General features: G+C 41.8%; 1 protein-coding gene across 1 annotated transcript in view; it reads left to right on the top strand.

Annotated features, from left to right (window-relative positions):
• SH3YL1 (SH3 and SYLF domain containing 1) overlaps positions 1–11,786 on the top strand; it is a 31,419-nt gene extending 19,633 nt beyond the window's left edge. Inside the window, exons 5-10 of the mRNA XM_045548950.1 lie at positions 1,515–1,627; positions 2,561–2,689; positions 4,507–4,675; positions 5,269–5,347; positions 9,458–9,514; positions 11,580–11,786. Coding sequence (XP_045404906.1) covers positions 1,515–1,627; positions 2,561–2,689; positions 4,507–4,675; positions 5,269–5,347; positions 9,458–9,514; positions 11,580–11,770 — 738 coding nt within the window. The 3' untranslated portion in view covers positions 11,771–11,786. The remainder of the gene's footprint in view (positions 1–1,514; positions 1,628–2,560; positions 2,690–4,506; positions 4,676–5,268; positions 5,348–9,457; positions 9,515–11,579) is intronic.
• Positions 11,787–22,632: the final 10,846 nt, after the last annotated feature.

Genomic DNA, 22,632 nt, shown 5'->3' with positions numbered 1-22,632 from the left:
ATTTTGCATAAGAAATGCTAGAGAACCCTGTGTCATTCAGCACCAGAATCCTCAGAAATTGCCCACGTATAAAATAAAAATAACCATCAGCAGGAATCAAGGTGAAGCGTCTGCGTGGGGTAGCTCTCTGGTATATTTAGTTTGTCCTGTGGATCTTGAGTCTACCTTTTTTTCATAAAATGCTTCAAGTTAAACATTTATTAAAAACCTACTTGTATCAGGAACTTTTTTAGGTCTTTTCAAGTGTAATCTCCCTTGGTAATAATAGGATTTTCTGTAGGTCAGATGAAAACGTTGATTTAAAGACATGCAGAAATATATAAAGAACTACATAAATTAGGGTATCGTTTAAACGTGAGTCTGACCAGCCTCTGCGTTTCACTGAGATGTGGTCGGCGTGCCGGCTTCCCAGTGATCACAGCCTCACAGATGCGGTCGCTGTTATTACAGCCGCTTCACAGAGAAGGAAACAGGCTGGGAGCACCTTGGCCGCTGGCCCAGGGCCCCTGCGTGCAGAGGCAGCCGTGGGCACACACTCCTGTAGCCCCCACTGTGAGCCCAAATCGCTGGCCCTGCCACGCACCCTCAGTCTTCCAGGAGCACCAACACGTACCTCTGTCCCTCACGGTCACTCCACGGGGGAGGTTCTGGTGTCGGATGTCCAGTGTGGACCGACCAGAGACCCAGGGCCAGTTAAAACGCCCTGAGTCCCACGGCTGCTGAGAGGGGCTGGGGTGCCCCTGGGCTGGGGTGCCCCTGGGCCGGCACCCCAAGGGCTGCTCTCTTTCCGTGGGTCGGGCTGCTTCCCTGTTCTGCCCTTGGGCTCCGTGCTCTCTCCACGTTGACATGCCTCGAGCATGCAGTCGAATCTCATCCTCATGTTTGCTTTTACTCAGAGAAGAAAGTAAGTCATGGGAGTAGGCACTAACTAGTGGAAAGGAATTTGCTTTCTGAGGTGTCGATTTTGGTGACCTACTATGAAGTGCCCACGCAGGGCTCCCTGAGGCGGGCGCACACCCACGGGGACACGTGCAGGGGTCCCCTGGGCCTTCAGCCCCCGCAGTGCCTGACTCTGCTTCCTTTGGGTTTGGCTTTGTGGCACGTCCAGCTTGCGGAGGTCAGAGAGCAGTTTGATCGCCCCCACCCATTTTGGTTAGGTTTGTTCTAGTTTTCAGCACTGACAGTTCGCCCAACCTCACTAACCCGCAGAATCACCACCTTCGTTGTCAGCTGTTGGGAGATTAAGGAAGAGAATGCAGGTAAACGTCACAGTATACACTCGGCACGTAGTAAATGCTCTCTGAGAGTTTGCTGCAGTTACCTGTGGCAATATTGGCTTCTTACCTCATCAGCCCAAAATGAAAATATGTTTTTTCTTTCCTGCTCTTTCTCTGTCTATATTGAAATCTAGCTATATTATGTATAGTATATTTGAGTTTTAATCAACGTATATTAACAATTTAAATCATATTTAGTCTTGACTGTTTGTAAATAAATGGGTTTCTGCATTTTAGGTATCAGATTTAGTAATAATTCTGAATTACGACCGAGCAGTGGAAGCTTTTGCAAAAGGCGGGAACCTGACCCTCGGGGGGAACTTCACCGTGGCAGTCGGGCCCTTGGGACGGTGAGTCCTGTGCGGCGCTTTCCAGACAGATGTTCGGTAGTAAAGGCTGAAAACTATACTTGTTTGCATGAAGAGCAAACTTGAATTAAAATGAAAACATTTGCGATGTATACCTCCCAAAGGATTTGAGGTCAGCACAAACAGGAAATTCACAAAACACAGCCAGTGTGACAAACTAGAAAACCTGGAACCAGAAGGTACCAGAAGAAATAAAATGTGGTAGAAACACGTATCTGCTGGAACTAATCGTACAATTTGCCCTAAGCTCTGAGGGAGCCAAGGGAAGTCACCTTTTGTTAACTGATACAGGACAGCTTCGATCAGAAAAGGAAAGCTTTTTCTCAAACTAAATCATCAAAGTTTGAAATGGATGTGTGTTACCTGAGCAATTCTTACTGTGCTTAAAGTATATTTTCCTTTTCTATTAATGAAATACTATTCTTGAGTAAGTTAAGCAATGTGGAACTATTTTATACCCACACTATCTATAGAAGTTGCACAGTAAAACCATCTCAAAAGGTTTATAGGTTCCAGAAAAATACCAATGTAACAGGAATCCAAATTCTTTAGCACTCCTGAGATGTGTTTCCCTGTTTTAGAAAAGGAAGATCCAGTTGGAAAATATCAGCTTTTCATATTCTTCTTTTTTTTTTTTTAACGTATTTACATATTCGTCATTATTCTGCGGCAGGGCCTTCTGTGCTAGCACAGCTGCATGACAGTTTTGCAGAATCTGTTCTCTCCCGTGGCTGCCTGTCCTCTAGGCCACGTTAAAACATCTACCTTGGGCCAATAGGAAGTAAAACATAAAAACAATGAATTAAGTGCAGAACAGGACACTTCTTTGGGGCTAGAAGTGCGATGCTGCTCCAATAGCTGTCTTTAGCTTGAGGCCTCCCGTAGTTCTGTGCAGCACAGTCTCGCGCTTTGCAGGAATCTGGAAGGAAACGTAGCGCTGCGGAGCTCGGCCGCCGTCTTCACCTACTGCAAGTCACGAGGGCTCTTCGCCGGCGTCTCTCTGGAGGGGAGCTGCCTGATCGAAAGGAAAGAAACTAATCGAAAGTAAGTTCAAGCCAAAGTGATTTTAATCTACTTAAAGTGTGATGAGAAAATAACACTTCAAAAATTGATATAATTTACAGAGTGCATTTGTATATTCTTCTTAATACAGCATGTGGCTGTAAGTATATATTTTAAATTTTAAAATTCAAGACAAAAGTAATATGCACTTATAGAAAATTTAGAAAACTCAAAAATTAAAAGAAAAAATTTCTAGCCCCTGAAGACTAATACTATTCCCATTTTGTTTTATTGCCTTCCAACGTTTTCCTAACCTAAGCTATACTTGTCTTTGTTTTGCCGTATATAATTGTCATCATAATATGTATTCAGTTGTAAATACTTTCTTCCGCTTACCATTGTAAGAATCACACGCATAAGTTAGTAATACCTTATTAGTGGGATGCATTGTGTTAAGTATATTTTTCAAAAACTTATGGAGGGCACACCAGTTACCGCTGTGGGCCAGTTGAAGCATTGCTCACTGTGAGAAGTTTCCTGTTATTACATTCTGCCTTCATCTTTCCTTCATATCAAAAAGGGACAAATTTTGTTTAAAAATACAGTCTGGTTTTTAAAAAGAGGATTTGGAAGTATCCTAGGAAGTGAAGGGAAGCCTCTACCCTAAACTCACAGCTGGCTAATTTTTCCTAAAGACGCTCTTACAAATTGCCACTAACGTGTGAAGGCCCAGAGAGAGACAGCTGAGGCTGACGGGCCCAGGCAGAAGTCTGTGGACTGCAAGCCCTGCCGGGCACCGCAGACAGACCCACCGCTACCAGCAACAAATCTGATACAAAAGTTAACCACGCCAGTGCACTCGGGAATTCAGTAGCACATTTGATAATGTCAAATATCAACCACAAAAAGTAGAAGGTAGAAGGAATGGAGAAAAAGTAAGGCTTACAGAACTCTTCATCTTATAAAATCAAGAGCAATGTTTTTACTCCTGGTTTTATTGATTTGAGAAAGACAACAAGAATGCTTTTAGAAGTTCAGGTTCTAGGCCTTTGGAAGACTTTCTCACTCAAGTTCAACTAAATCCTGCATAAAATAAAACAAATATACTGCTTAATGAATTGCAGGGCTTTGGAACATGCAAGGCAAATCCTTATTTAATTTTGATAAAACTAAACATTTTAAAGAAATTACAAAGCCATATGTGTAGATACCATTTTTTTTTTGTTTGTTTGTTTATTTGTTTTGAGACAGAGTCTCACTTTGTCACCCTGGGTAGAGTGCAGTGGCGTCAGCCTAGTTCACAGCAACCTCAAATTCCCGGGCTCAAGCCATCTCCTGCCTCAGCCTCCCGAGTAGCTGAGACTACAGAGACTACAGGCGTGCACCACAACGCCCAGATGATTTTTTTATTTTTAGTAGAAACGGGATCTCACTCTTGCTCAGGCTGGTCTCAAACTCCTGAGCTCAAGCAATCTTCCCGCCTTGGCCTCCTGGAGTGCTAAGATACCATTTTTATAAGAAACTTAAAAAGTAAAATCTCATAAAATTAATGTGCTCGTATGTGTATTTCTACAAGTGTTTATATATAAATACGTGTGTGTACATAGGTGTCAGTATCTGTGTGCACACGTGGGTGGGCTTTTATGTTAATAGAGAAAGGACACCTGTCAGAACAGTTACGGAAGTTGCCGCCAGAGGTTAGCTTGGGGAGTAAACGTAAGAGTTAGACAGGGGCTATTGCCTGCAGCCAGTGCTGAGAAAGTGGTACAGATGCAGTACTATATACACACGTGTATATATGTAACTCTAGAAAAGATCTGTGTATACTGAAGACATGCTTCTAATTTTGTATTTATTAGATTTTATTGTCAAGATATTCGAGCTTATGACATTTTATTTGGAGACATACCACGACCTGCTCAAGCAGAAGATCTCTATGAAATCCTCGATTCCTTTACTGAAAAGTATGAAAAGGAAGGACAGCGCGTCAACGCGAGGAGGGCGGCCAGGGAGCAGCGGAAGTCCTCGGTAACGCTGGGCTGTGCGTCCCTCGGCAGCCGGAGCCTGCTCTGTGCAGGGCGTTCTGTCCTTGGTGCTGGGCTGCTTCCCTGCTAAGCTCCTGTGTCATTTCATTCACGTAATGTTCTCGTGAGATGTCGCACACCTTGGCATTTCACCTGTACAAATTTCAAGGAAAACCAGTCTGTTTTCCATGACTGCTTTTCTCCAAGGATGGCACTTTGTGACATCAATTAATAACACCAACGACAGCTGCAATACTGAGCACTGCTGTCTGTCAGGCCTGGAAGTGCCGAGGGTTTTGTGTCCGTTGCCCATCCGGCTCACAGCCCCCTTTCAGGGTTGGCTTGGCCGCTACATACAGAACGAAAGCCCAGCATAGAGTTTTGTTTGTGAGAAGAGCACACCTGGGCACATCTGAATCCTGTCATCCACTTTAGCTGTACATGGGCCACAGGAGGACACGTGAGCTTTTACGGTACCTCGCTAATAAGTGCATGGGGTAAAATTTGCCACATAAACTCATTAGCAGGGAGAAGTGTTATCTGTGTCTAAGTGAAAACAGTTTTAGAATTATGTGCATTTACTTTTGTTCCCCGCAGGCTAAAGAAGAACCTCCAAAACCAGCATCGAGACCACAGCTTTGCCCTGGACCAGTCCAGCTGAACTCTGGCTCTCCAAGTAAGTACTGTTATTGCAATTCAAATATAATTATGATTAATTATTAAATATTATTGTTAAGAAATCAAGATACATTGTTAAACTTTAGAGTCAAATAGAAGAACTAATAGGTATTTAATGGAGAAAAAAGAAATGCTTAGCATCTACTAAATACGTAAGACAAATTCTCATTGGTATAATTTGTGAACACTTCTGTTCTCATCCTCTACAGAGATTTACCTTTAAAATTTTTCTTATTTATTTTCTGTGTCATTTCTTCCAAAGACTGTTATCCCACTGATTTGAAATGTGAACAAAATAAGCTTGTTTTCCTTGCATACCCATAGATTTACAATTCTGAATATTGATTTTGCCACATATTCCTGTGAGCTCAGGATTTCAGAAGGTTGTTTTAAAACTAGATGAAACTTATAAAGCACCTGATTTTGGTCTTTACCTCTCTTTCTAGCATTCATTTTTATGACAGTCACTCTTAGAATTCTGTTTTTCTTTGTCGAGGTTACCAGTAAGTAGAAATCCGTCAAAGTGGGCGATCTTCCCTGCAGGGACACCTGCTCTCCGAGAGGCCCTATGCTTGGCTTTGGGGAGCACAGAGGCGACTCTAACTCAGACCCCGCTGTTAGAGAACTCTCAGTGTAGGAGGGGACAGTGCGTGTGGGAAATAACTGCTGTTAGTGGAAGGAAGCATAGGTAGGTCTTGAGGGGAGTAGAGCAAACACAAAAGCCCTGCAGAAGGCAGGAGGCTCGTCCTCAGCCTCCTCCCGCGATGTTCGGCCCCTCGTGTCGACTTGGGGCTCTGCCTTCACCTTGTCTGAGGTCAGCCTCCCGGAAGATTCCCAGGAACAGACCTATTCTTCCTTGTTACCCACCCACCTCCCGTACCTCAGTCTGTCTCCTGTTCTCCTGGGACGCGGCACCCTCTCCCAAGACGGGGAGTCTGTTGCTGATTCATGCTCAGATGATGAATTTGCTCATACTCATGTTTCCAGTGAGTAATGAGATGTGAGCACTAAATCTATTTTTACCTTAGATCTGAGTGGTTATATAAAATTTGACCCACGTGTAGGTTTTAAAATATATAAGGTTGCTTAAATTTTCTCACAAAGAGATGAGATATCTGTGTGATGTATATATAAAAGTCCTGTGCATATATGAAAATCCCAGTCTTTTTATTATCAGTTCCTTATCAGTGTGGATTAAAAAACTACTGTTGCCTCACCTTAGGAATTCCTTTTCCTTAACAATGGAAAAGCTCAGATTTGACCCCCTCCAGCTCGCGTCCTGCAAACAGGCCCCCTGTGCGTGTGACCCCGGGTGTCTGTTCCACCCAGATCCTTCCGCGTGGAGCTGCACGAACCCTCCCGTCTTGCACGGTCACGACTGTCCTGGCCAGTCATGCTGGCCTGGCGCAAACTCAGCTTTCCTCAGACACAGTCTCACGAACACGCTCCCTCATGTGACGTATCTCGTTTTGAACATTGCTTTTTCATCAAGAAAAGGAAAATTTAAAACTGGTATCTATTTTTAACCTTTTATTTTAAATTTGATCTCTTTTTTATTAAAAAACTAAATCTTTGCTTTTAATTTTTTTACATATCCTCATATATAAATGTAATTTTATATAAATGCAAGTGTGGTTCCTATAAATGGGCTTCATTGATGGTGGGGAATATATATGGTGGGGCGTGTTATGGAGAGGAATGTATATGGTGCCCCACCAATGTTTATTTCTGTATTCTCATATTCATGAACTTATTAGGCCAATGGACTTTAAACTGGTGTCACCAATCCCTAGGGGGACACAGAGCTGCCAAAGGGCACACGGGCCCAGGTAATGGAAGAGCTACGACTTCCATGAGGAGTCCTTTCTTAAAGCCCGTCCAGCCAGAGGGTACCGTGCAGGCTGTTATCCTGTCCCCGCCTGCTGTCCACATTCTTTCTGTACTTGAAAGAGAAAAGCAAACCCCAAACCACCCTGACTCCGACTGTGCTGCACTGACTCCCAAGTGTGAGAACGTGATCCAACTTGCAGTGTGGATGTGGACGTGGTGTAGGTAGTGAATGTTTCTCAGGAGGGGCAAATCCTTTCACAAATCAGGTGATTTCTGTTTCTTTGGTTTCAAAAAAACTGAAGAAGGACCCAATGGAATTTTCATCTGAATTTATAATGAGAATTATAATTAATATTGTCATTATGTATTATTTTAAAAATCATGTAGCTACCTATTATCAAAACAAAAACTTATACTAATTTATAGTAATTTTCTCGGTCTGTTTTCTGCTGCTATAACAGAATACCACAGTGTGGGTAATTTATAAGGAAAAGAGATTTATTTGGCTCCCAGGTCTAGAGGCTGGGAAATCTGAGAGTGGGGGCGGCGGGGGCTGCACCTGCTTCCTGCTGACCCACAGGGTGGCGGAAGGCGCCACGTGGCCGGGAAGCTCACAGCTCAGACAGAGAGAGGAAGTTGGGCCACACTCACCCTTTTCTCTGGGACAGTCACCTGCCCACTCCCTCCATGACACCATCAACCCATTCCCCAGGGCGGGGCCCCCATGGCCTGATCCCACCTCTCAACACTGTCACAACTCAATTAAATTCCAACATGAGTTTTGGAGGGGACATTCCAACCACAGCAATAGCTTTTATAATCTTACAATAAATATTACTTTATTATATTACTTTGCTGATAGATAAGTATGATTTTTATGGCCTGTATCTCAGAAGGCCTATAAAAGAATTCAGTTACATTGCTGTAAAATGCCTCCTTCTAGCCCTTTCTAGTTTTTCGTAAGAGCCAGATTTCTTAATACCTATATCTATAAAAAATAATGCTAAAATAGAATTTGATGTTGAACCTATGTCACCCTAGCATTAAGAAATATCCTGTGTACCTGCACTAATTTTTAAAAGTCTCATCCATCTATTGAGATGCATTTCAAATAAAATTCTACTTTTCTGGTTAGTAACCTAACAAATTCATAATATATTTAAGATTTTGATCAATTGGCTGCTAATGATTATAATAACTCAATCCACAAGAAATTATTTAGTAGAGCCTTATTCTTACATAAAATTTAAAAAAAATTTTTTTTTTTGAGACAGTCTCACTCTGTTGCCTGGGCTAGAGTGCCATGGCGTCAGCCTAGCTCACAGCAACCTCAAACTCCTGGGCTCAAGTGATCCTCTTGCCTCAGCCTCCCGAGTAGCTGAGACTACAGGAATGGGCCACCATGCCCGGCTAATTTTTCTAATTTTTGCAGAGATGGGGTTTCACTCTTGCCCAGGCTGGTCTTGAGCTGGGGGGCTGAGGCAGGAGGATCCCTTGAGCCCAGGAGTTTGAGGTTGCTGTGAGCTATGAAGACACCACAGCACTCTAGCCCTGGTGACAGAGTGAGACTCTGTCTCAAAAAATAATAATAATTATTATAAATATATATATAGTAATACATTACTGTAAAATCTTTTGAACAAATGGAATGAAAGTATGACTTGAAGATTAAAAATAAATACTACATAATTTATGACTATTAAAAACGGCTTGTTGGTCTTCCTTAATGAGTGACAGTAGGTTTCTGGTAGGTATTTAGATTCTTTTATCCAAAAAAGAGAACTATGATAGTTTAATTTAAATAATTGATATGTAAAGTATATTAAAAGTACTCCCCTTACAACTATTTAAGCTTACCTCGAATAATTTTAGGTGTCAATTTGAAAATATGCAACAACATGAATGTACGCTGTGTGAAAACCATTTTAGGGGTTATGCAAGGAATAAAAAGAACATAATCATTGCCTTGGGGGCTATAGGCTTTTTTATTCAGGTATTTTATGATTACTTCAGGAAAGACATGTTTTTGTATTTCCCATGCGTGTGTGCCTAGAAGGTGGTGAGTTACAGGTATGGGCTGTTTCCCATCTGCCTATACTAGGCGTATCTTGTGGGTTTATTCAAGCATACCTCTTGATTTAAAGCATGATTAAATAATGATAATCCTATCAATTACAGCAATTTAAAATATTTGCTTAGCAAGGGCAGGCTTTGGCTTTTTTGTGTATTTTATATAATCTACATTAAATTTCCTTAATCTCCCCCCCTTTTTTTGCAGGTAACAGAAATGAACATAAGCTCTATCCTGAACTTCCCAGCTATCATGAGAGAGTTGGTAAATAAAAAAATCTATATGTTAAAAATGATTCATATCTATCTTATAATCACAAACTTTCTAATAGATCTGACAAGTTGGGAAACTCTCTTAGCACTTCTTTGATTTATAGGATAGCCACATTTTTTTGAAAAGTATTTCATTTAAAAAATGCTATACTTTTGCTCTCTTATTTGTTTTTTTTTTTCCTGAGACAGAGTCTCACTCTGTTGCCTGGGCTGGAGTGCCGTGGCGTCAGCCTAGCTCACAGCAACCTCAAACTCCTGGGCTCAAGTGATCCTCCTGCCTCAGCCTCCCGAGTAGCTGGGACTACAGGAATGGGCCACCATGCCCGGCTAATTTTTTCTATATATTTTTAGTTGTCTGGCTAACTTCTTTCTATTTTTAGTAGAGATGGGGTCTCGCTCTTGCTCAGGCTGGTCTCGAACTCCTGAGCTCAAGCGATCCACCCACCTCGGCCTCCCAGAGTGCTAAGATTACAGGCATGAGCCACCGCACCCGGCCTTAACCTTTTTTTTTAACATTGATAGACTAAAAGTAAATATAGTATAAAATATAAAAATATGCAGAAATTCTTTGTATCATAGAAAAAACTAGTTACACCAGTAATATCTCTAGGGTAATTATATTGGCTATTATTAGGATTATTTCTTTAGGAGAACCCAGAGAACTAGACGTTACGTACTTTATAGAAAGAACTGTAGCACCATCTTGTGTGAGCTACAAATTCCGTGTTTTAATGTGGTTTAATTAAAGTATTGACTATTTTTATTTCTCACTAACTGTCCAAGTTCAATTTTATTATGTTTATTATAGTATTATGGGTTCAAAAAGGTACTGGTTCTAGAGTTTGGTTGTTGATGTTTTCTGTATATCTCTGCTTAGATGCGTTTAAGATCTAATTGCCTGATTTTTGCACAAAATTTATGAATCATAGAAGAATCACACTCCATGTAGCTAAGTGCACAGGAAGTGTTCATTTCTTCATATTTTGTGATGTTTCACAGTTTATGATATTTAATGTCCTTTATTCATGTTAACCACTCAACTCTCAAACTATTTTCTTCCTGACCCAATACACCAGGCCACACACACTGTGTGGAAACACCTGTCGAACGTGTGCACAAGCTTCTCAATGTGCCGATTTCAGCTTCGTCTCTGATACTGAGAGAATGGGTCAAATTACGCACAGAAACGAAAACAGACGTGGGTCCCAGGGTGAAACAGCAAAATATGCCTGAGGTGGAACCCTCGGGGCCAGGGGCGAAAGAGCTTGGTTTCTAAGTTGGCTCTTTTATGACACAGTCGTGAGCACAGACGTCACTTTCTCTGTGACGTCTGTGACTCACGGCAGCCGTCACGGCCGCCTTGGTCCACCTGAGCTGCTACAGCAAAACGCCGTAGACTGGGAGGCTGAAAACCAGCATAAGCTTAGTCTCAGCCCTGGAGGCTGGAAGTGCAAGATGCAGGTGCGGGAGACTCAGGGTGCAGAGGGCTCAGTTTCCACCGCAGGGATGGCAGCGTCTCGCCTCGTCTGTGAGGGCACGGAGCCCGCCCACGGCTCAGGAGGGAGCTGTCGTGACCTCAGCACCTCCCAGAGCCCCACCTCCCAACACCGTTTCCCCGGGGTGCGGATCTCAACATATGAACTGGGGGGAAACGTTCAGACCATACCAGTGACTAGTCCATTAAAATGGAAAAAATGTAAATAAATAATTCACATTTATAAATGTAATAAATGTAAATAAATAATAGTATCTTATAGATTATTCAAAATTCAAACAATTATAACCGTAAACATTTGCCAAATACACAGGTGCATAGTAACGTGCAGTTCTAACTTACATGGATTTGGGAAACGTTATTGCCAAATGCTGGCTCTTTCCAAAGAGGAAAACTGTTAAGTTTAATAATGTGATGAAAATCGCACAGACACGTGGCCTGGGTTCTGCTGTTCTCCCGGCCTTCAGGGCACCAAACACTAAGTTGTTGACTTACATCTACACACTCCCAACTTTTCCCCTGAAAGTCATGACTAACTTCAATTTTTGTCTGTCTGTTTTAGGCAGTTCAAATCCACCGATAGAGGTGACGGCACTCTACTCGTTCGAGGGACAACAGCCAGGGGATTTGAGTTTTCAAGCTGGAGACAGAATCACAGTCACGTCAAAGACAGACTCGCATTTTGACTGGTGGGAAGGAAAGCTTCGAGGTCAAACTGGCATTTTTCCAGCCAACTATGTAACCATGAATTAAAGTTTGTGCCACTTTCTTCTCTGAGAATTACAAAAAAATTATTTCTACGCTGACAGCATTTACTATCCAGCTAAGCAATGTTTAATATGAGTTTAAAAATACTCCTACAAACTTTCAATCCAGTATGTAAAAGATTGTTTTTCTGTATGCAAACTGTTAGTTTTCATATCTGTAGATAGTTTTTACTAATTTTTAGCACATATACTACTTAATAGTTAATATCCTACAATTTACATGGTCGTGTTTACATTTACATGGTTTGTCTTCATTTTCAGACGTCACTAAACGTTGATCTGGCTGTGGCTCTGGTAACTAATTTGAGAATCTCGGGGGCTGTGCCATGAATGTCAGTCTGTACGTTCTATTTGCAAAGTGACTAGAGAAAAGAAATCAGCTTAAATAGCGTATTGCATTATATAGAGAGTTGTGGGAATGAACCACAATATGAATCCTTAAATATTATCTTCACACCTTCAAAAATTACGTGTATTCATTTATGGTAGAAGCAAAGACAAAGATGTTCGCCCACTACGCATTGAGAGTCAGCGGCATCTACAGACTCTTCCCTGTGGGGCTGTGTTTGTGCGTTTCATAAGCAGGATCAACCTATGGCGACGTGATTGAGTTTTCCCTAAATAAATTTTAAAAATACTTACGAAGTTAGTATCTCAGTTTTGTTTTTCTTATTTTCTTTTTGAAAGGTAGGCATAGGTCCTCCTCCTCCTCCGCAGGGTAGAAGCCACCTCCACTCTGGACTGCTCACCTCTGGCCGCGCCCAGCCGTGCACCCGACAGCTCTGTCTGGACACATCTCGGCCCCCGGACTCTGCCTTCCTCCCCTGCCTGCGCCTCCCACAGCAAATGGAGCGTCCACCCCTCCTCTTAGGCCCCAGGATGACTTTGGAGCTGTCCTTGGCCCTTCTTTCTGTCCCACACCCTGTGTCAAATCCACCAGTGATTTCTGTTGCCGTTGAAACACCTCCCTGACCCAACCACTTGTCCTGCCTGTCACCCCGCACCACGGGTGCCACCGTCCGCTCGGCCCCAGCGCGGCCTGCATGCTCCAGCCTCGAAATCACACCTCCCATTCACCTCGTCCCGCTGCTCAGTCCTCAGGGCCTCACCTCAGACACACACGCAGTAGCCTTTTTATTGTTGTACAGTTCTTCAGGCATGGAAATAGGGGAATAAAGGCCCACACTACAGTCACCTGCAAGAACTAAAAGATAGCGTGTCCTCCTTCCCAAACCATTTCCAATTACCTCCTTCTAACCCAAAGGCAATGTCATCCTGAATTTGCTGTTTATTAATTCCATATATTTATGTTTTTATTACATATGTATGTGCCCCTAAGCACTCTGTAGTATTGTCTTACATGCTTTTTTTTTTTTGATGCAGAGTCCCACTCTGTCACCCTGGCTAGAGTGCTGTGGCGTCAGCCTAGCTCACAGCAACCTCTAACTTCTGGGCTCAAGCCATCCTCCTGCCTCAGCCTCCCAAGTAGCTGGAACTACAGGCATGCACCACCATGCCCAGCTAGTTTTTTCTATATACTTTTAGTTGTCCAGCTAATTTCTTTCTATTTTTTAGTAGAGACAGGGTCTTGGTCTTGCTCAGGCTGGTTTCGAACTCCTGAGCTCAAACGATCCACCTGCCTCGGCCTCCCAAGTGCTAGGATTACAGGCATGAGCCACCTCAACTGGCCTTTGCATGCTTTTAAACTTACAAAATTTAAACTTTTAGACTTAAAAAAGTGATGCAATGAATTCATTCATTGGCAATGGAGTTATCATAAACAAAGCATGCTTTATACATTCAAGAAATTAAAATAAAAAGTGGAGAATTTCAGCAGAAAGTTGACACTATAAGAGAGAACCAAATAGAAAATTTGGAACTGAAAAAGTAAACCAAAGCAACAGTAAATGGATTTAACAATAATATAGACACAACAAAAGAAAGAATCATTGAATTGAAGGCAGGTCAGAAACATGTTCAGACCGAGGCATAGAGAGCGGGAAGGTTTGCAAATGCAAGAAAGACCAAGGACACACACGGGATAAGGTGGAAAGCGTGAGCAAATGAATAATGAAGGTTCCGGTCAAAAATGAGGATAAAATCTGGTAGAAACAATATGTGAAGAGAGAATGAGAATATTGCACAACTTTAAGAAGACATCAAACTACAGACTTAAGAATTACTATGAACTCCAAGCAGAATAAACACAAAGAAAGCCACACACATGCACATCATTATAAAACTGCTAAAAACCACAAAGAAAAATCCAAAAGGTAGAAATTTACAACTCAATAAAATAAGGTATGAAACAATCCAGTTGAAAAATGGACAAAAGATTTCACTGATTTCACCACTGAAAATATATGGATGCCAAATAAGGACAGGAAAAAATGTTTAACACTTCAGTAGAGCAAATGAAAACTGACCTCCAGAATGGCTAAAACTAACATAATGGACAGTTCCAAGTGTTGGTGAGGATACGGAGCAACTGGGATTGCCATGCAGTGCTGCCGGGATGCAAAATCATACAACGGCTTTGGGAAACAATGTGGCAATTTAACTTAACATGAAGTTAAACATACCTTTACGATGTGGCCCAGAGATTTCATCCCTGGGGATTTATTCAGGAGAAATAACAATATATGTTCACATAAAGTCTCGTAAGATGTCCATAGTAGGTTTATTCATAATGGCCCCAAACTTAAATGTTTCATTATCTGTTGAATGGGTAAAAATAAATTGTGCTCTATCCACACCAGGAATACCACTCAGCAATAAGGAACCGACTACTAATACGTGCAATGCATGAATGCATCTCAAAGGGCCTTTGCTTAGTGTCAGAAGTCAGACACTGTATGAATCCACCTCTGTAAGATTCTTCGAAAGGCGAAATTATCACAATAGAAAGCAGAACAATATTTGCCAGGGACCAGGGGTTGAGGGGAGGGGCCTGACTGCCAAGATTGACAAGGGAACATCTTATCATGATGTTAATTTTAATGAATTTAAAATGAAGACATATGCTTATGCCAATCAATGGGCCTGTTCACAAACAAATATTTATCAAGCTAAACCATATTAGATAAAAATAGAAATAGACAAAATAAAAATGTAAATGGAGAGATGAACCCACCTCTCTCAGTACAGACCAAGTGGACACAGAGCATGACTACACATTCTATATAAGCATAGTATGGTGAATCCAACTGATCTGAGACTGCACTGAAACTAAACTGCCTGTTAATATCAAATATCCATGGAACATTCACAACAGGCCTGCACGCGAACAGACTCTATGCTTAACCATATATTCTGAATCTCATTACTTAAGGTTGACATTTTGGTGACCATGAAGGGACCCCAAGTAGACCTCCAGGGATCCCTGTCACTTTGCTGACAACAAGAGCCTTGGTACCGCATGACTCTTCCTCATGTGGCCTTGTCAGAATCAATGGGGAGTTTTATTTTGGAATCGATCCTAAAAGTTTTTATAATCTTTTCTTGTTTGAAATTTTGGTCAGGGCGAAAACAGCTTCTCTTTGAAAGGAAGTGAATGTGGCTTAAGCTAACAGGTTGTAATTTTAAAAACTGACCAGATTCTGATGAAACCTAAGCTTTCTTCTTGAGTGACCAAAATGTAAAAGGGCTCTCCACGAGGGTGACATTCCAAGAGGAGAGGCACGATTCCTTCCTGCCAAAAGGCACTTCAGTCAGCGAAGGCCTGGGCAGTGTTGGCACTTGCCCCTCGCCAGGTGAGAGGATCTCAGAGGGACCCCTCAGGAGGAACACACGGGAGCCTTGCTGGGCACACATGACGGCCGATCACCTCGTGCCTCGACCACACTTCGGAAGAGCTGGCACCACCGAGACACAGGGAAGAAGAGAGCCGATGCCCAGGTGACGCCGTGAGGCTTTGTTTCCGCAAGCAGGACACTGGACACTGAACACCCCCCCCAGGTCTTTTTGGTCATTCAAAAGGAAAGTCTAGATTATAGGCAATCAAACTTCTAAAACTGAGCTTTCCTCTTTAAAGAGAGATTCACCAGCTGGATTCATGTTTGATGAAACAGTGCCTTTTTGTGCAATTATTTAGAAAAATGATCTCACGTAACTTGAAATGACCCCTGGGTACGATGGCCAAGATGGGCACCTCTCAAGTGCCTAAACTGGTTTGTGCATCTGCTCAGTTAGAAAAAGCCAGCTACAAATTGTAACAAGGTAACCGGAAGAGCTATTTTCAGTGATACTTAGAAGCTTCTAAAAGAGGTTCTGATAGTTATTTCTTTGTGAGAGGAAAACAAAGGATTGTCTAAAACGATTTTGGAGCTGAAAAGACCCCAACATTTCTTGCCCCTTCAGCTCCTTCTTTTCTTTTGTCAGAATTTCCTCATCCAGATTTAGCTCCCTTCCTCCTCCTCCTGCTGCTGCTGCTGCTGCTGCTGCTGCTCTGGCACCGTTTGGGGACCCCTGTGTCTGGCAGAGGAGCTCACCTTGGTCCCTCCGTCTCGGCCAGGATTGGAGCTCAGAGCCCGGCTCCTGCTCGGCCCGAGCTGCCGGAGAACGTGACTGAACATTCTGACGACGACCAGGACTCTCTGGTTTGTGTTAAGTGATTACATGTTAGTGTCAGAACGTAAAGCAAGGACTGGATGGGAGAAAACTGGAGACAGGCTCCAGAGGCCGTCCATGAATTTCCCGAAGCAGGTCCCGAACGAGCCCCCAGCACGGCCAAAACCTGACTCGCCGCCACCCCTGAGTTTTCCAAAGAACAGTTAGTGACTGGACCAAAATACAACAATGTCAAAAAAATGTTGATGAACTTGTAATGTCATATTATGAAAGAGTTGGAAAAAATGTTTAAACAATATTGACGTCTACAAGAAGAAAGTCATGCTAACCACCACCATGACACTCTCCTAATGTAAACCTTACAAAAGGATTAGAGAAATGATTGTTGATTGTGATAGAGCTGATGCCCCAGGCTGGTCACCTCTCAGACTCATAATCTAGTGAATTTCACTGATCAAATGCCCCATACCCTCACCAAAGGGAAGAAAGAAAGAAAAATTAAATAGAAAGAAAAAGCAATAAGATTATGAGTTTACAACTAAAACAGTTGTTAAACCGATTTGTAGTCCTTAAACAGCCAAATGTTCCCAAATTGACCCAATCCCTTGCTTCACAATTAATGCAAAAAAACTGGACATTTTAAAAGGAATTGTCAAAAATTAAAATAGAAAGAACAGCAACAAGCCAGAGAAAAAGAATAGGGATGCTCCACGGAAATCAAATGTAACTTTTCTCCTCACTAAGACTTCAGGGGAAATTGAAATTAATTTAAATGGGTAAAAACACAAGTTCTTATTGGCACTGAAGCTACATTACCAGTGATAAATCTCACTTTATTACAAGATCCCATTCCTTGGAGTGAAAAAAAAAAATACAATTGTGGTTGTAACAAATACTCCGTATCAGTATATAAATCTCAACCCACAGTTTTTCAGGTAGGTCCCTACAGGGAGTATGTGTTTTCCTCTTGGCTCCCTCAGCCCCCATCCATTTGATAGGGAGAGACCTTTTATTAATAGAATTATACAGTATCCACAGCTCTTTCTCTCAAAACAGGGAAATGTATTTAGAATTACAATATAAAATAGAATTATTGCGTCCAAAAATTTTTCAAAATCTAATCTTCTTAATTCACAAATTGCAATTTGTATTGTCATGAAGGAAACTAAATTGTTAAACAATGAAGAATTACAAGAGCTGTTCAAAATAATACCTGATCCCAATTTTGGTCAAAATCCTCCAATGATATTGGGAAAATTATCTGGGCTGCCCCAGTTAGAATTAAAATAGGTCCATCAAAAGCTCTTCTGAACCTTAAACAATTCTCTTTAAGATCAAAGGTCTTGGAAGGGATGAGACCTGTAATTTGGGTTATGGAAAGAGAGGCCTGATGACTCCCTGTGTGGCCCGAGTGACACTCCCGTCCTGCCCATAGGAACAGCAAGTGGTAAAGGGTGGAGATTTGTACAGGATCAGAGAGCAGTTAATACCTCGTCCTTCCTCAGCACCCAGTAGTACCAAACCCCCACGTGCCGTCCCAACCGAAGGTGAGTTCCTGACTGTCACAGACCTATGCAGTGCCCTCCCTAGCATTCCCGTGGCCAGAGACACTGAAATTTTCTTCACCTTCACTCAGAGGGCAGACAATACACATGGGCAGTTATGCCTCAGGGAGGTACTGAGAGCCCAAGTAATTTTCACAGATATTAAAAGCAGACTTTTTGAATGTCAACTTCCCTAAGAAATCCACCTTCATGCAGTACGTAGAAGATTTACTTCTCTCTCCAGGGATGAGCAGGCCTCCACAGAGTAGGGAATTCGTTTATTACAATAATTACCTTCAAAGGGACACAAGGTCTCAAGGAAAACACTTCAGTTTTGTCAAAAACAAGATATTTGGGTCACCTAATAACAAAAGAAGGCATTTTTATCAATCCAGGTGGAATAAAAAGAATACTAGCCTTCTTTAGTCCCAAAACTAAGAACCAATTGAGAAGATTTGGGGGGTTGGCCAGATACTGCAGGAATTGGATTCCAAATTTCTCCTTAAAAACCCAATCTTTATATATTCTTTTAAAACAAAATAAGCCAGACACCCTGGGATGGACAAGGGTCTTCCAGTTAGCATCGGAAGAAATTTAAAAAAGAGTATTATAGGTGTCCTAGGTTTGAGCATCCAAATTATACTATTTCATTTTCATTGTTTGTTCAAGAAAATCAGGGAAGTGCCTTAGGCATTCTGACTCAAAAACATGAAGATCCAAATAGACCTTCAGGTGACTACGGTCAAGAGCCAGACCCTGTGGTTCCAGAATCGCCACCTTGCACGACAGCAGTTCTGCGGGAGCAATTCCACACCTGCACCACACGCAAACCACTCAGTCAGTTAGCAGACGGGCCCCTTACGAGGTTCTTCTTTCTACTCCACATTACGATCTCCAGTTGTAATGATCTAAATTCTGTCCCTGCCTTGACACGAAATGCCGCAGGACTGCACAACCTTAATCTGTCTCCTGGGACAAACCTGCAGGAGAGCTCCCTCCCTTTGTCCTGCTGCCGCTATTTGGTTTACAAATGGATAAGTCTGGAATGTATCGTGCAGGTTACGCTGTAATATGCTTAACTGAGGAAATAAAAAGTGCTTATGTTCCAGGGGTGGCCTTGGCTCAATAAGCAGAGTTAATGGCACTAATTAGAGCCTGTCGATTGGCAAGAGGAATAACTGCTGATGTTTATACAAATACCAAATATGCTTTCGGAGCAGCTCATGACTTTGGAATCCTGCAGAAACCAAGAGAATTTTTAACCTCTTCTGGGAAGTCCCTACAAGATGGATGCTCTGTTTCAGAATGTTTGGAAGCCATATCATTGCCCCAAATCAAAGCCATTATCAATATTCCAGGCCACTCAAAGATGCCCCAGAAAGCAAAGAAAATCAACTAGCAGATAGTAGAGCAAAAAAGCCTGTCCTACGCATATCTGAACAAGAAAAGTGCCCCATTTTAGCTTTCAGGGAAACACTTGATTTTCATATAAAATTAGCTCAATCCAAAACTCCAAAAACAGAACAAGAAAACTAAAAAACCAAGGGAATGAACCTCTGTGAGTTGGGGCTGTGTTGTGGACCAGCGGTCTCCTGTACATCCAGCCAGTCACAGCCATCTTTCAGATGAGCGCATGGGCAAAGCCATATTATTGGAAACGTCTCGAACCGTTGCTCCTGAGGTACACAGTTGGTGCAGTATCACCCAAAATATGCTGCGGGGAAACTTATATAGTTCTCAAGGTCATGTTCCATTACCAGAGGCCCCTCCAGGGTAGGGCAGTGAGATCTCACTCACCATCTACCATCACAGGATGCGTGTTCTAGGGACGGTTTGTGTGTTCTCTCATTGAGTAGAAGCATTTCCATGCGGAAGAGCAGCAGCCTTAGCAGTAAGTAAAATTCTCTTATAAAGTGAGATTCTGAGTTGGGTGGTTGCCCTAGAACTTCATAGCGACAGAGGTTCTCATTTTACTGGAGAAGTAACCAGTCAGTATGTAATTTCTGGCCCATTCTCCCACATTTCCATTGCACCTGTCACCCCTCATCTGGGTTAGTGAAACACACAAGCAGAAAGAGCCTTTTCAAGTTGGCTTTGATGAAATATTGCCTGAAAATATGTTATTCCAATCAAAGCCTTGCTAAAATACTTAGTGTCCCCAATACATCCTATTACAAAACAAAACAGTCTCGTTGAACTTATGCAAATAACTACGTAGCCATAAATTAAGAATGTCCACGAATAATTTTCAAATTTTAGGTATCAGGTAGAGAGAGAAAAATAAATTTTGTTATTTTTTTCAACTGTTGTAGGGTATAGATAGCTGAAAAGAAAAAGATTTTCTTGACTCTGGAAAACAAAACATAAAGCATCAGCAATGTTTCAGACAAAAAGATCATAAAAAAGTATTTCAGTCCTCTATCAGTTCAGCCCCATGTAATCAATTCTGTTTTGCTTAATTTCGGATTAGCAATTCTCATGAACACATGGGCTTTTTAATTAGAGTCCTGAAGGTTTTTACCAAGTCCAACAGTGCAAGCTCACAAAGTATCAATAACCTGTATTCCAGAGTATTTATTGGAGTCCTTTCCATGAATTTCCTTGAAGAAGTATAAACCACTTTGAGAAGACTCAAAGTAAAATAACTATGGATGACAAACATCTTAGAACTGTCATGTTTAAATATGCAATTGACAAGAATATTTGATTATTTCTTTGCCATACAATAACAATTTAGTATAATCATAATTATACTGATAATATACTAAGAGATCAGAATTTAGGGATCTCATACAATGTTTGTAGCAAATATTAATAACAAATATAACCCAAAGAAAGTTAAATATCATTTCATATTTGACAATGCTTCCTGTGTGATTTTAATATGCCAAATAAGCGTAATATGTCTTTCATAGACTTCCAGGGGCCCTCATACAAAAAAGTTAGTTTAAGATAACTTGAAATTTTGATTTTAAAAAGTTTGTCAAATGTCAGTTTTAAAACACTTGCTCAAAATAGAATCAGAGGTCGCTGTAAAATAATAGTCAATCATTTAGCCAAAGTGACAATTCAAAGTTTTCAAAAAGCAAAATCTTTACTCTTTGATAGAAAGGAGCGTCAGTTCCCAACACTCCTGAGACGTAATGAAGACGCTCGAGGCATACAGAATCTGTCTCTCTCTCCCTGGTCTTTTTTTCTGCAGTTTACTCAAAAGGTAAACAGAAATCTTTCACTATCTCTTACCACTATTACACAAAAGTCTTGTTCAAAAGAGAAAGCTAAATTCTACTTTTGCATTAGTGTATTCTTAATGCTAAAGCTAATTTTAATAAAACCTTATACATAAATCCATCCAAACTCAGTCAACGTTGACTACAAGTTAAGACTTCCATGAATGTTTCATAACATTTTATAGTTTTTCCCAATCTCCTTCCTTCCCAACTTTCTATATCCATTCAGCTTTATCTATCATTTATATTACTTCAGTTTGAAACAATCCTTAAAAGCTTTAAACAAGGCAAAATTACTTTCCCTTTTGATAAAAACCACATTCTTATGGCTTTGTATAACCTTTTTAACAAAACACATCCACTTTTTTATACCCTTTGCATAGAGTTGTTTCTCTTGTGCCCAGTAGTTTTAATTACATATGTTAATTACCATGTTAACTCTTAGTAACCCTTACTTCCTTCAAAACCACAGGAAATAAGTGATTTGACACAGCTGCCGGGGGGGGGTCTGGGTGCTGTTCCAAGGCCTCACCACGATCGCTCATCTGGACTTCGAAATCTAAGGTTTGAAACCGAAGACACACCCACAGTAAGGTGCATGCAAGGCTTTGGAGGAGCCCAGCAGTCAGCCCTTACAGCTTTAGCTCTCAGACAAATTAAGCAAGTACTAAAAGTACTACAGAAGCACAAATTTATGACCTTAAAACATCTAGCAAAAATAGCCTAAACTGATAGAATCAGGCAAAAATTAAATTCTGAGGAAGACTATCTTTACTTACAAAATACTACTAAAGTCACATGAAATTGAAAAGCACTTGGGCTTATTTACTTAATTTTATGGTACTCATTTACTTCCAAGCAATTTGGTATCATAGACAACATGCACACACCACACACACACTCATATGGAGACACAGACAGACACAAAGAAGCTACAGCTTGATTTCAAAACTCCAGCCATGAGACCGGCAAAAGGACAGCTGGATTTGGACTGTGCCTCTGAGAGTGGAACAAGTCAAAGCCCACTTGCCTCAGGCACAGCCCAGGGCTCATCGAGTCCCAGAGACAGGAGGGCAGCAACCCACAGCCCAAAGCGGAGAGAGAGGGAGAGAATCCAAGCCCTTTGCAGAAGGAGTTTGGCCGTGCTTGAGGAAGACCAAAATGGGTGCCAAGTGACATAAAACCACTGGAACTCACCCCGGGATTTTACAGGGAGACCAACTTCATTTAGACAGGTAGCTTTTCGGATACGCTCGTCCCCCCAGTCTGAAGACCCAGAAGTTGTCAGGGGGTCTAGAGGCCCCCCGAAGCTGCCACAGCACCGAGCAGGCGTCCTCCTTCCTCCCCAGCCTGACCAGGGGTCTCCATGGCTCAGCTGGGGCCACACTGCCCAACTAGGGCTCCAGTAGCTCCTCGTCATCCTCATCCTCCGTGACAAAGATCTGACACCCAGGCTGGGATGTGGCAATTAGCAGATTAAGTTGCCTAGCAAAGTCTAAAGAGCT

Source organism: Lemur catta, chromosome 4 (genome assembly GCF_020740605.2).
Source record: "Lemur catta isolate mLemCat1 chromosome 4, mLemCat1.pri, whole genome shotgun sequence".
NCBI classification, from domain to species: domain Eukaryota; kingdom Metazoa; phylum Chordata; class Mammalia; order Primates; family Lemuridae; genus Lemur; species Lemur catta.
Note: the sequence above shows the minus strand (reverse complement) of the source record. Positions and strands in the feature narration are given on the sequence as shown.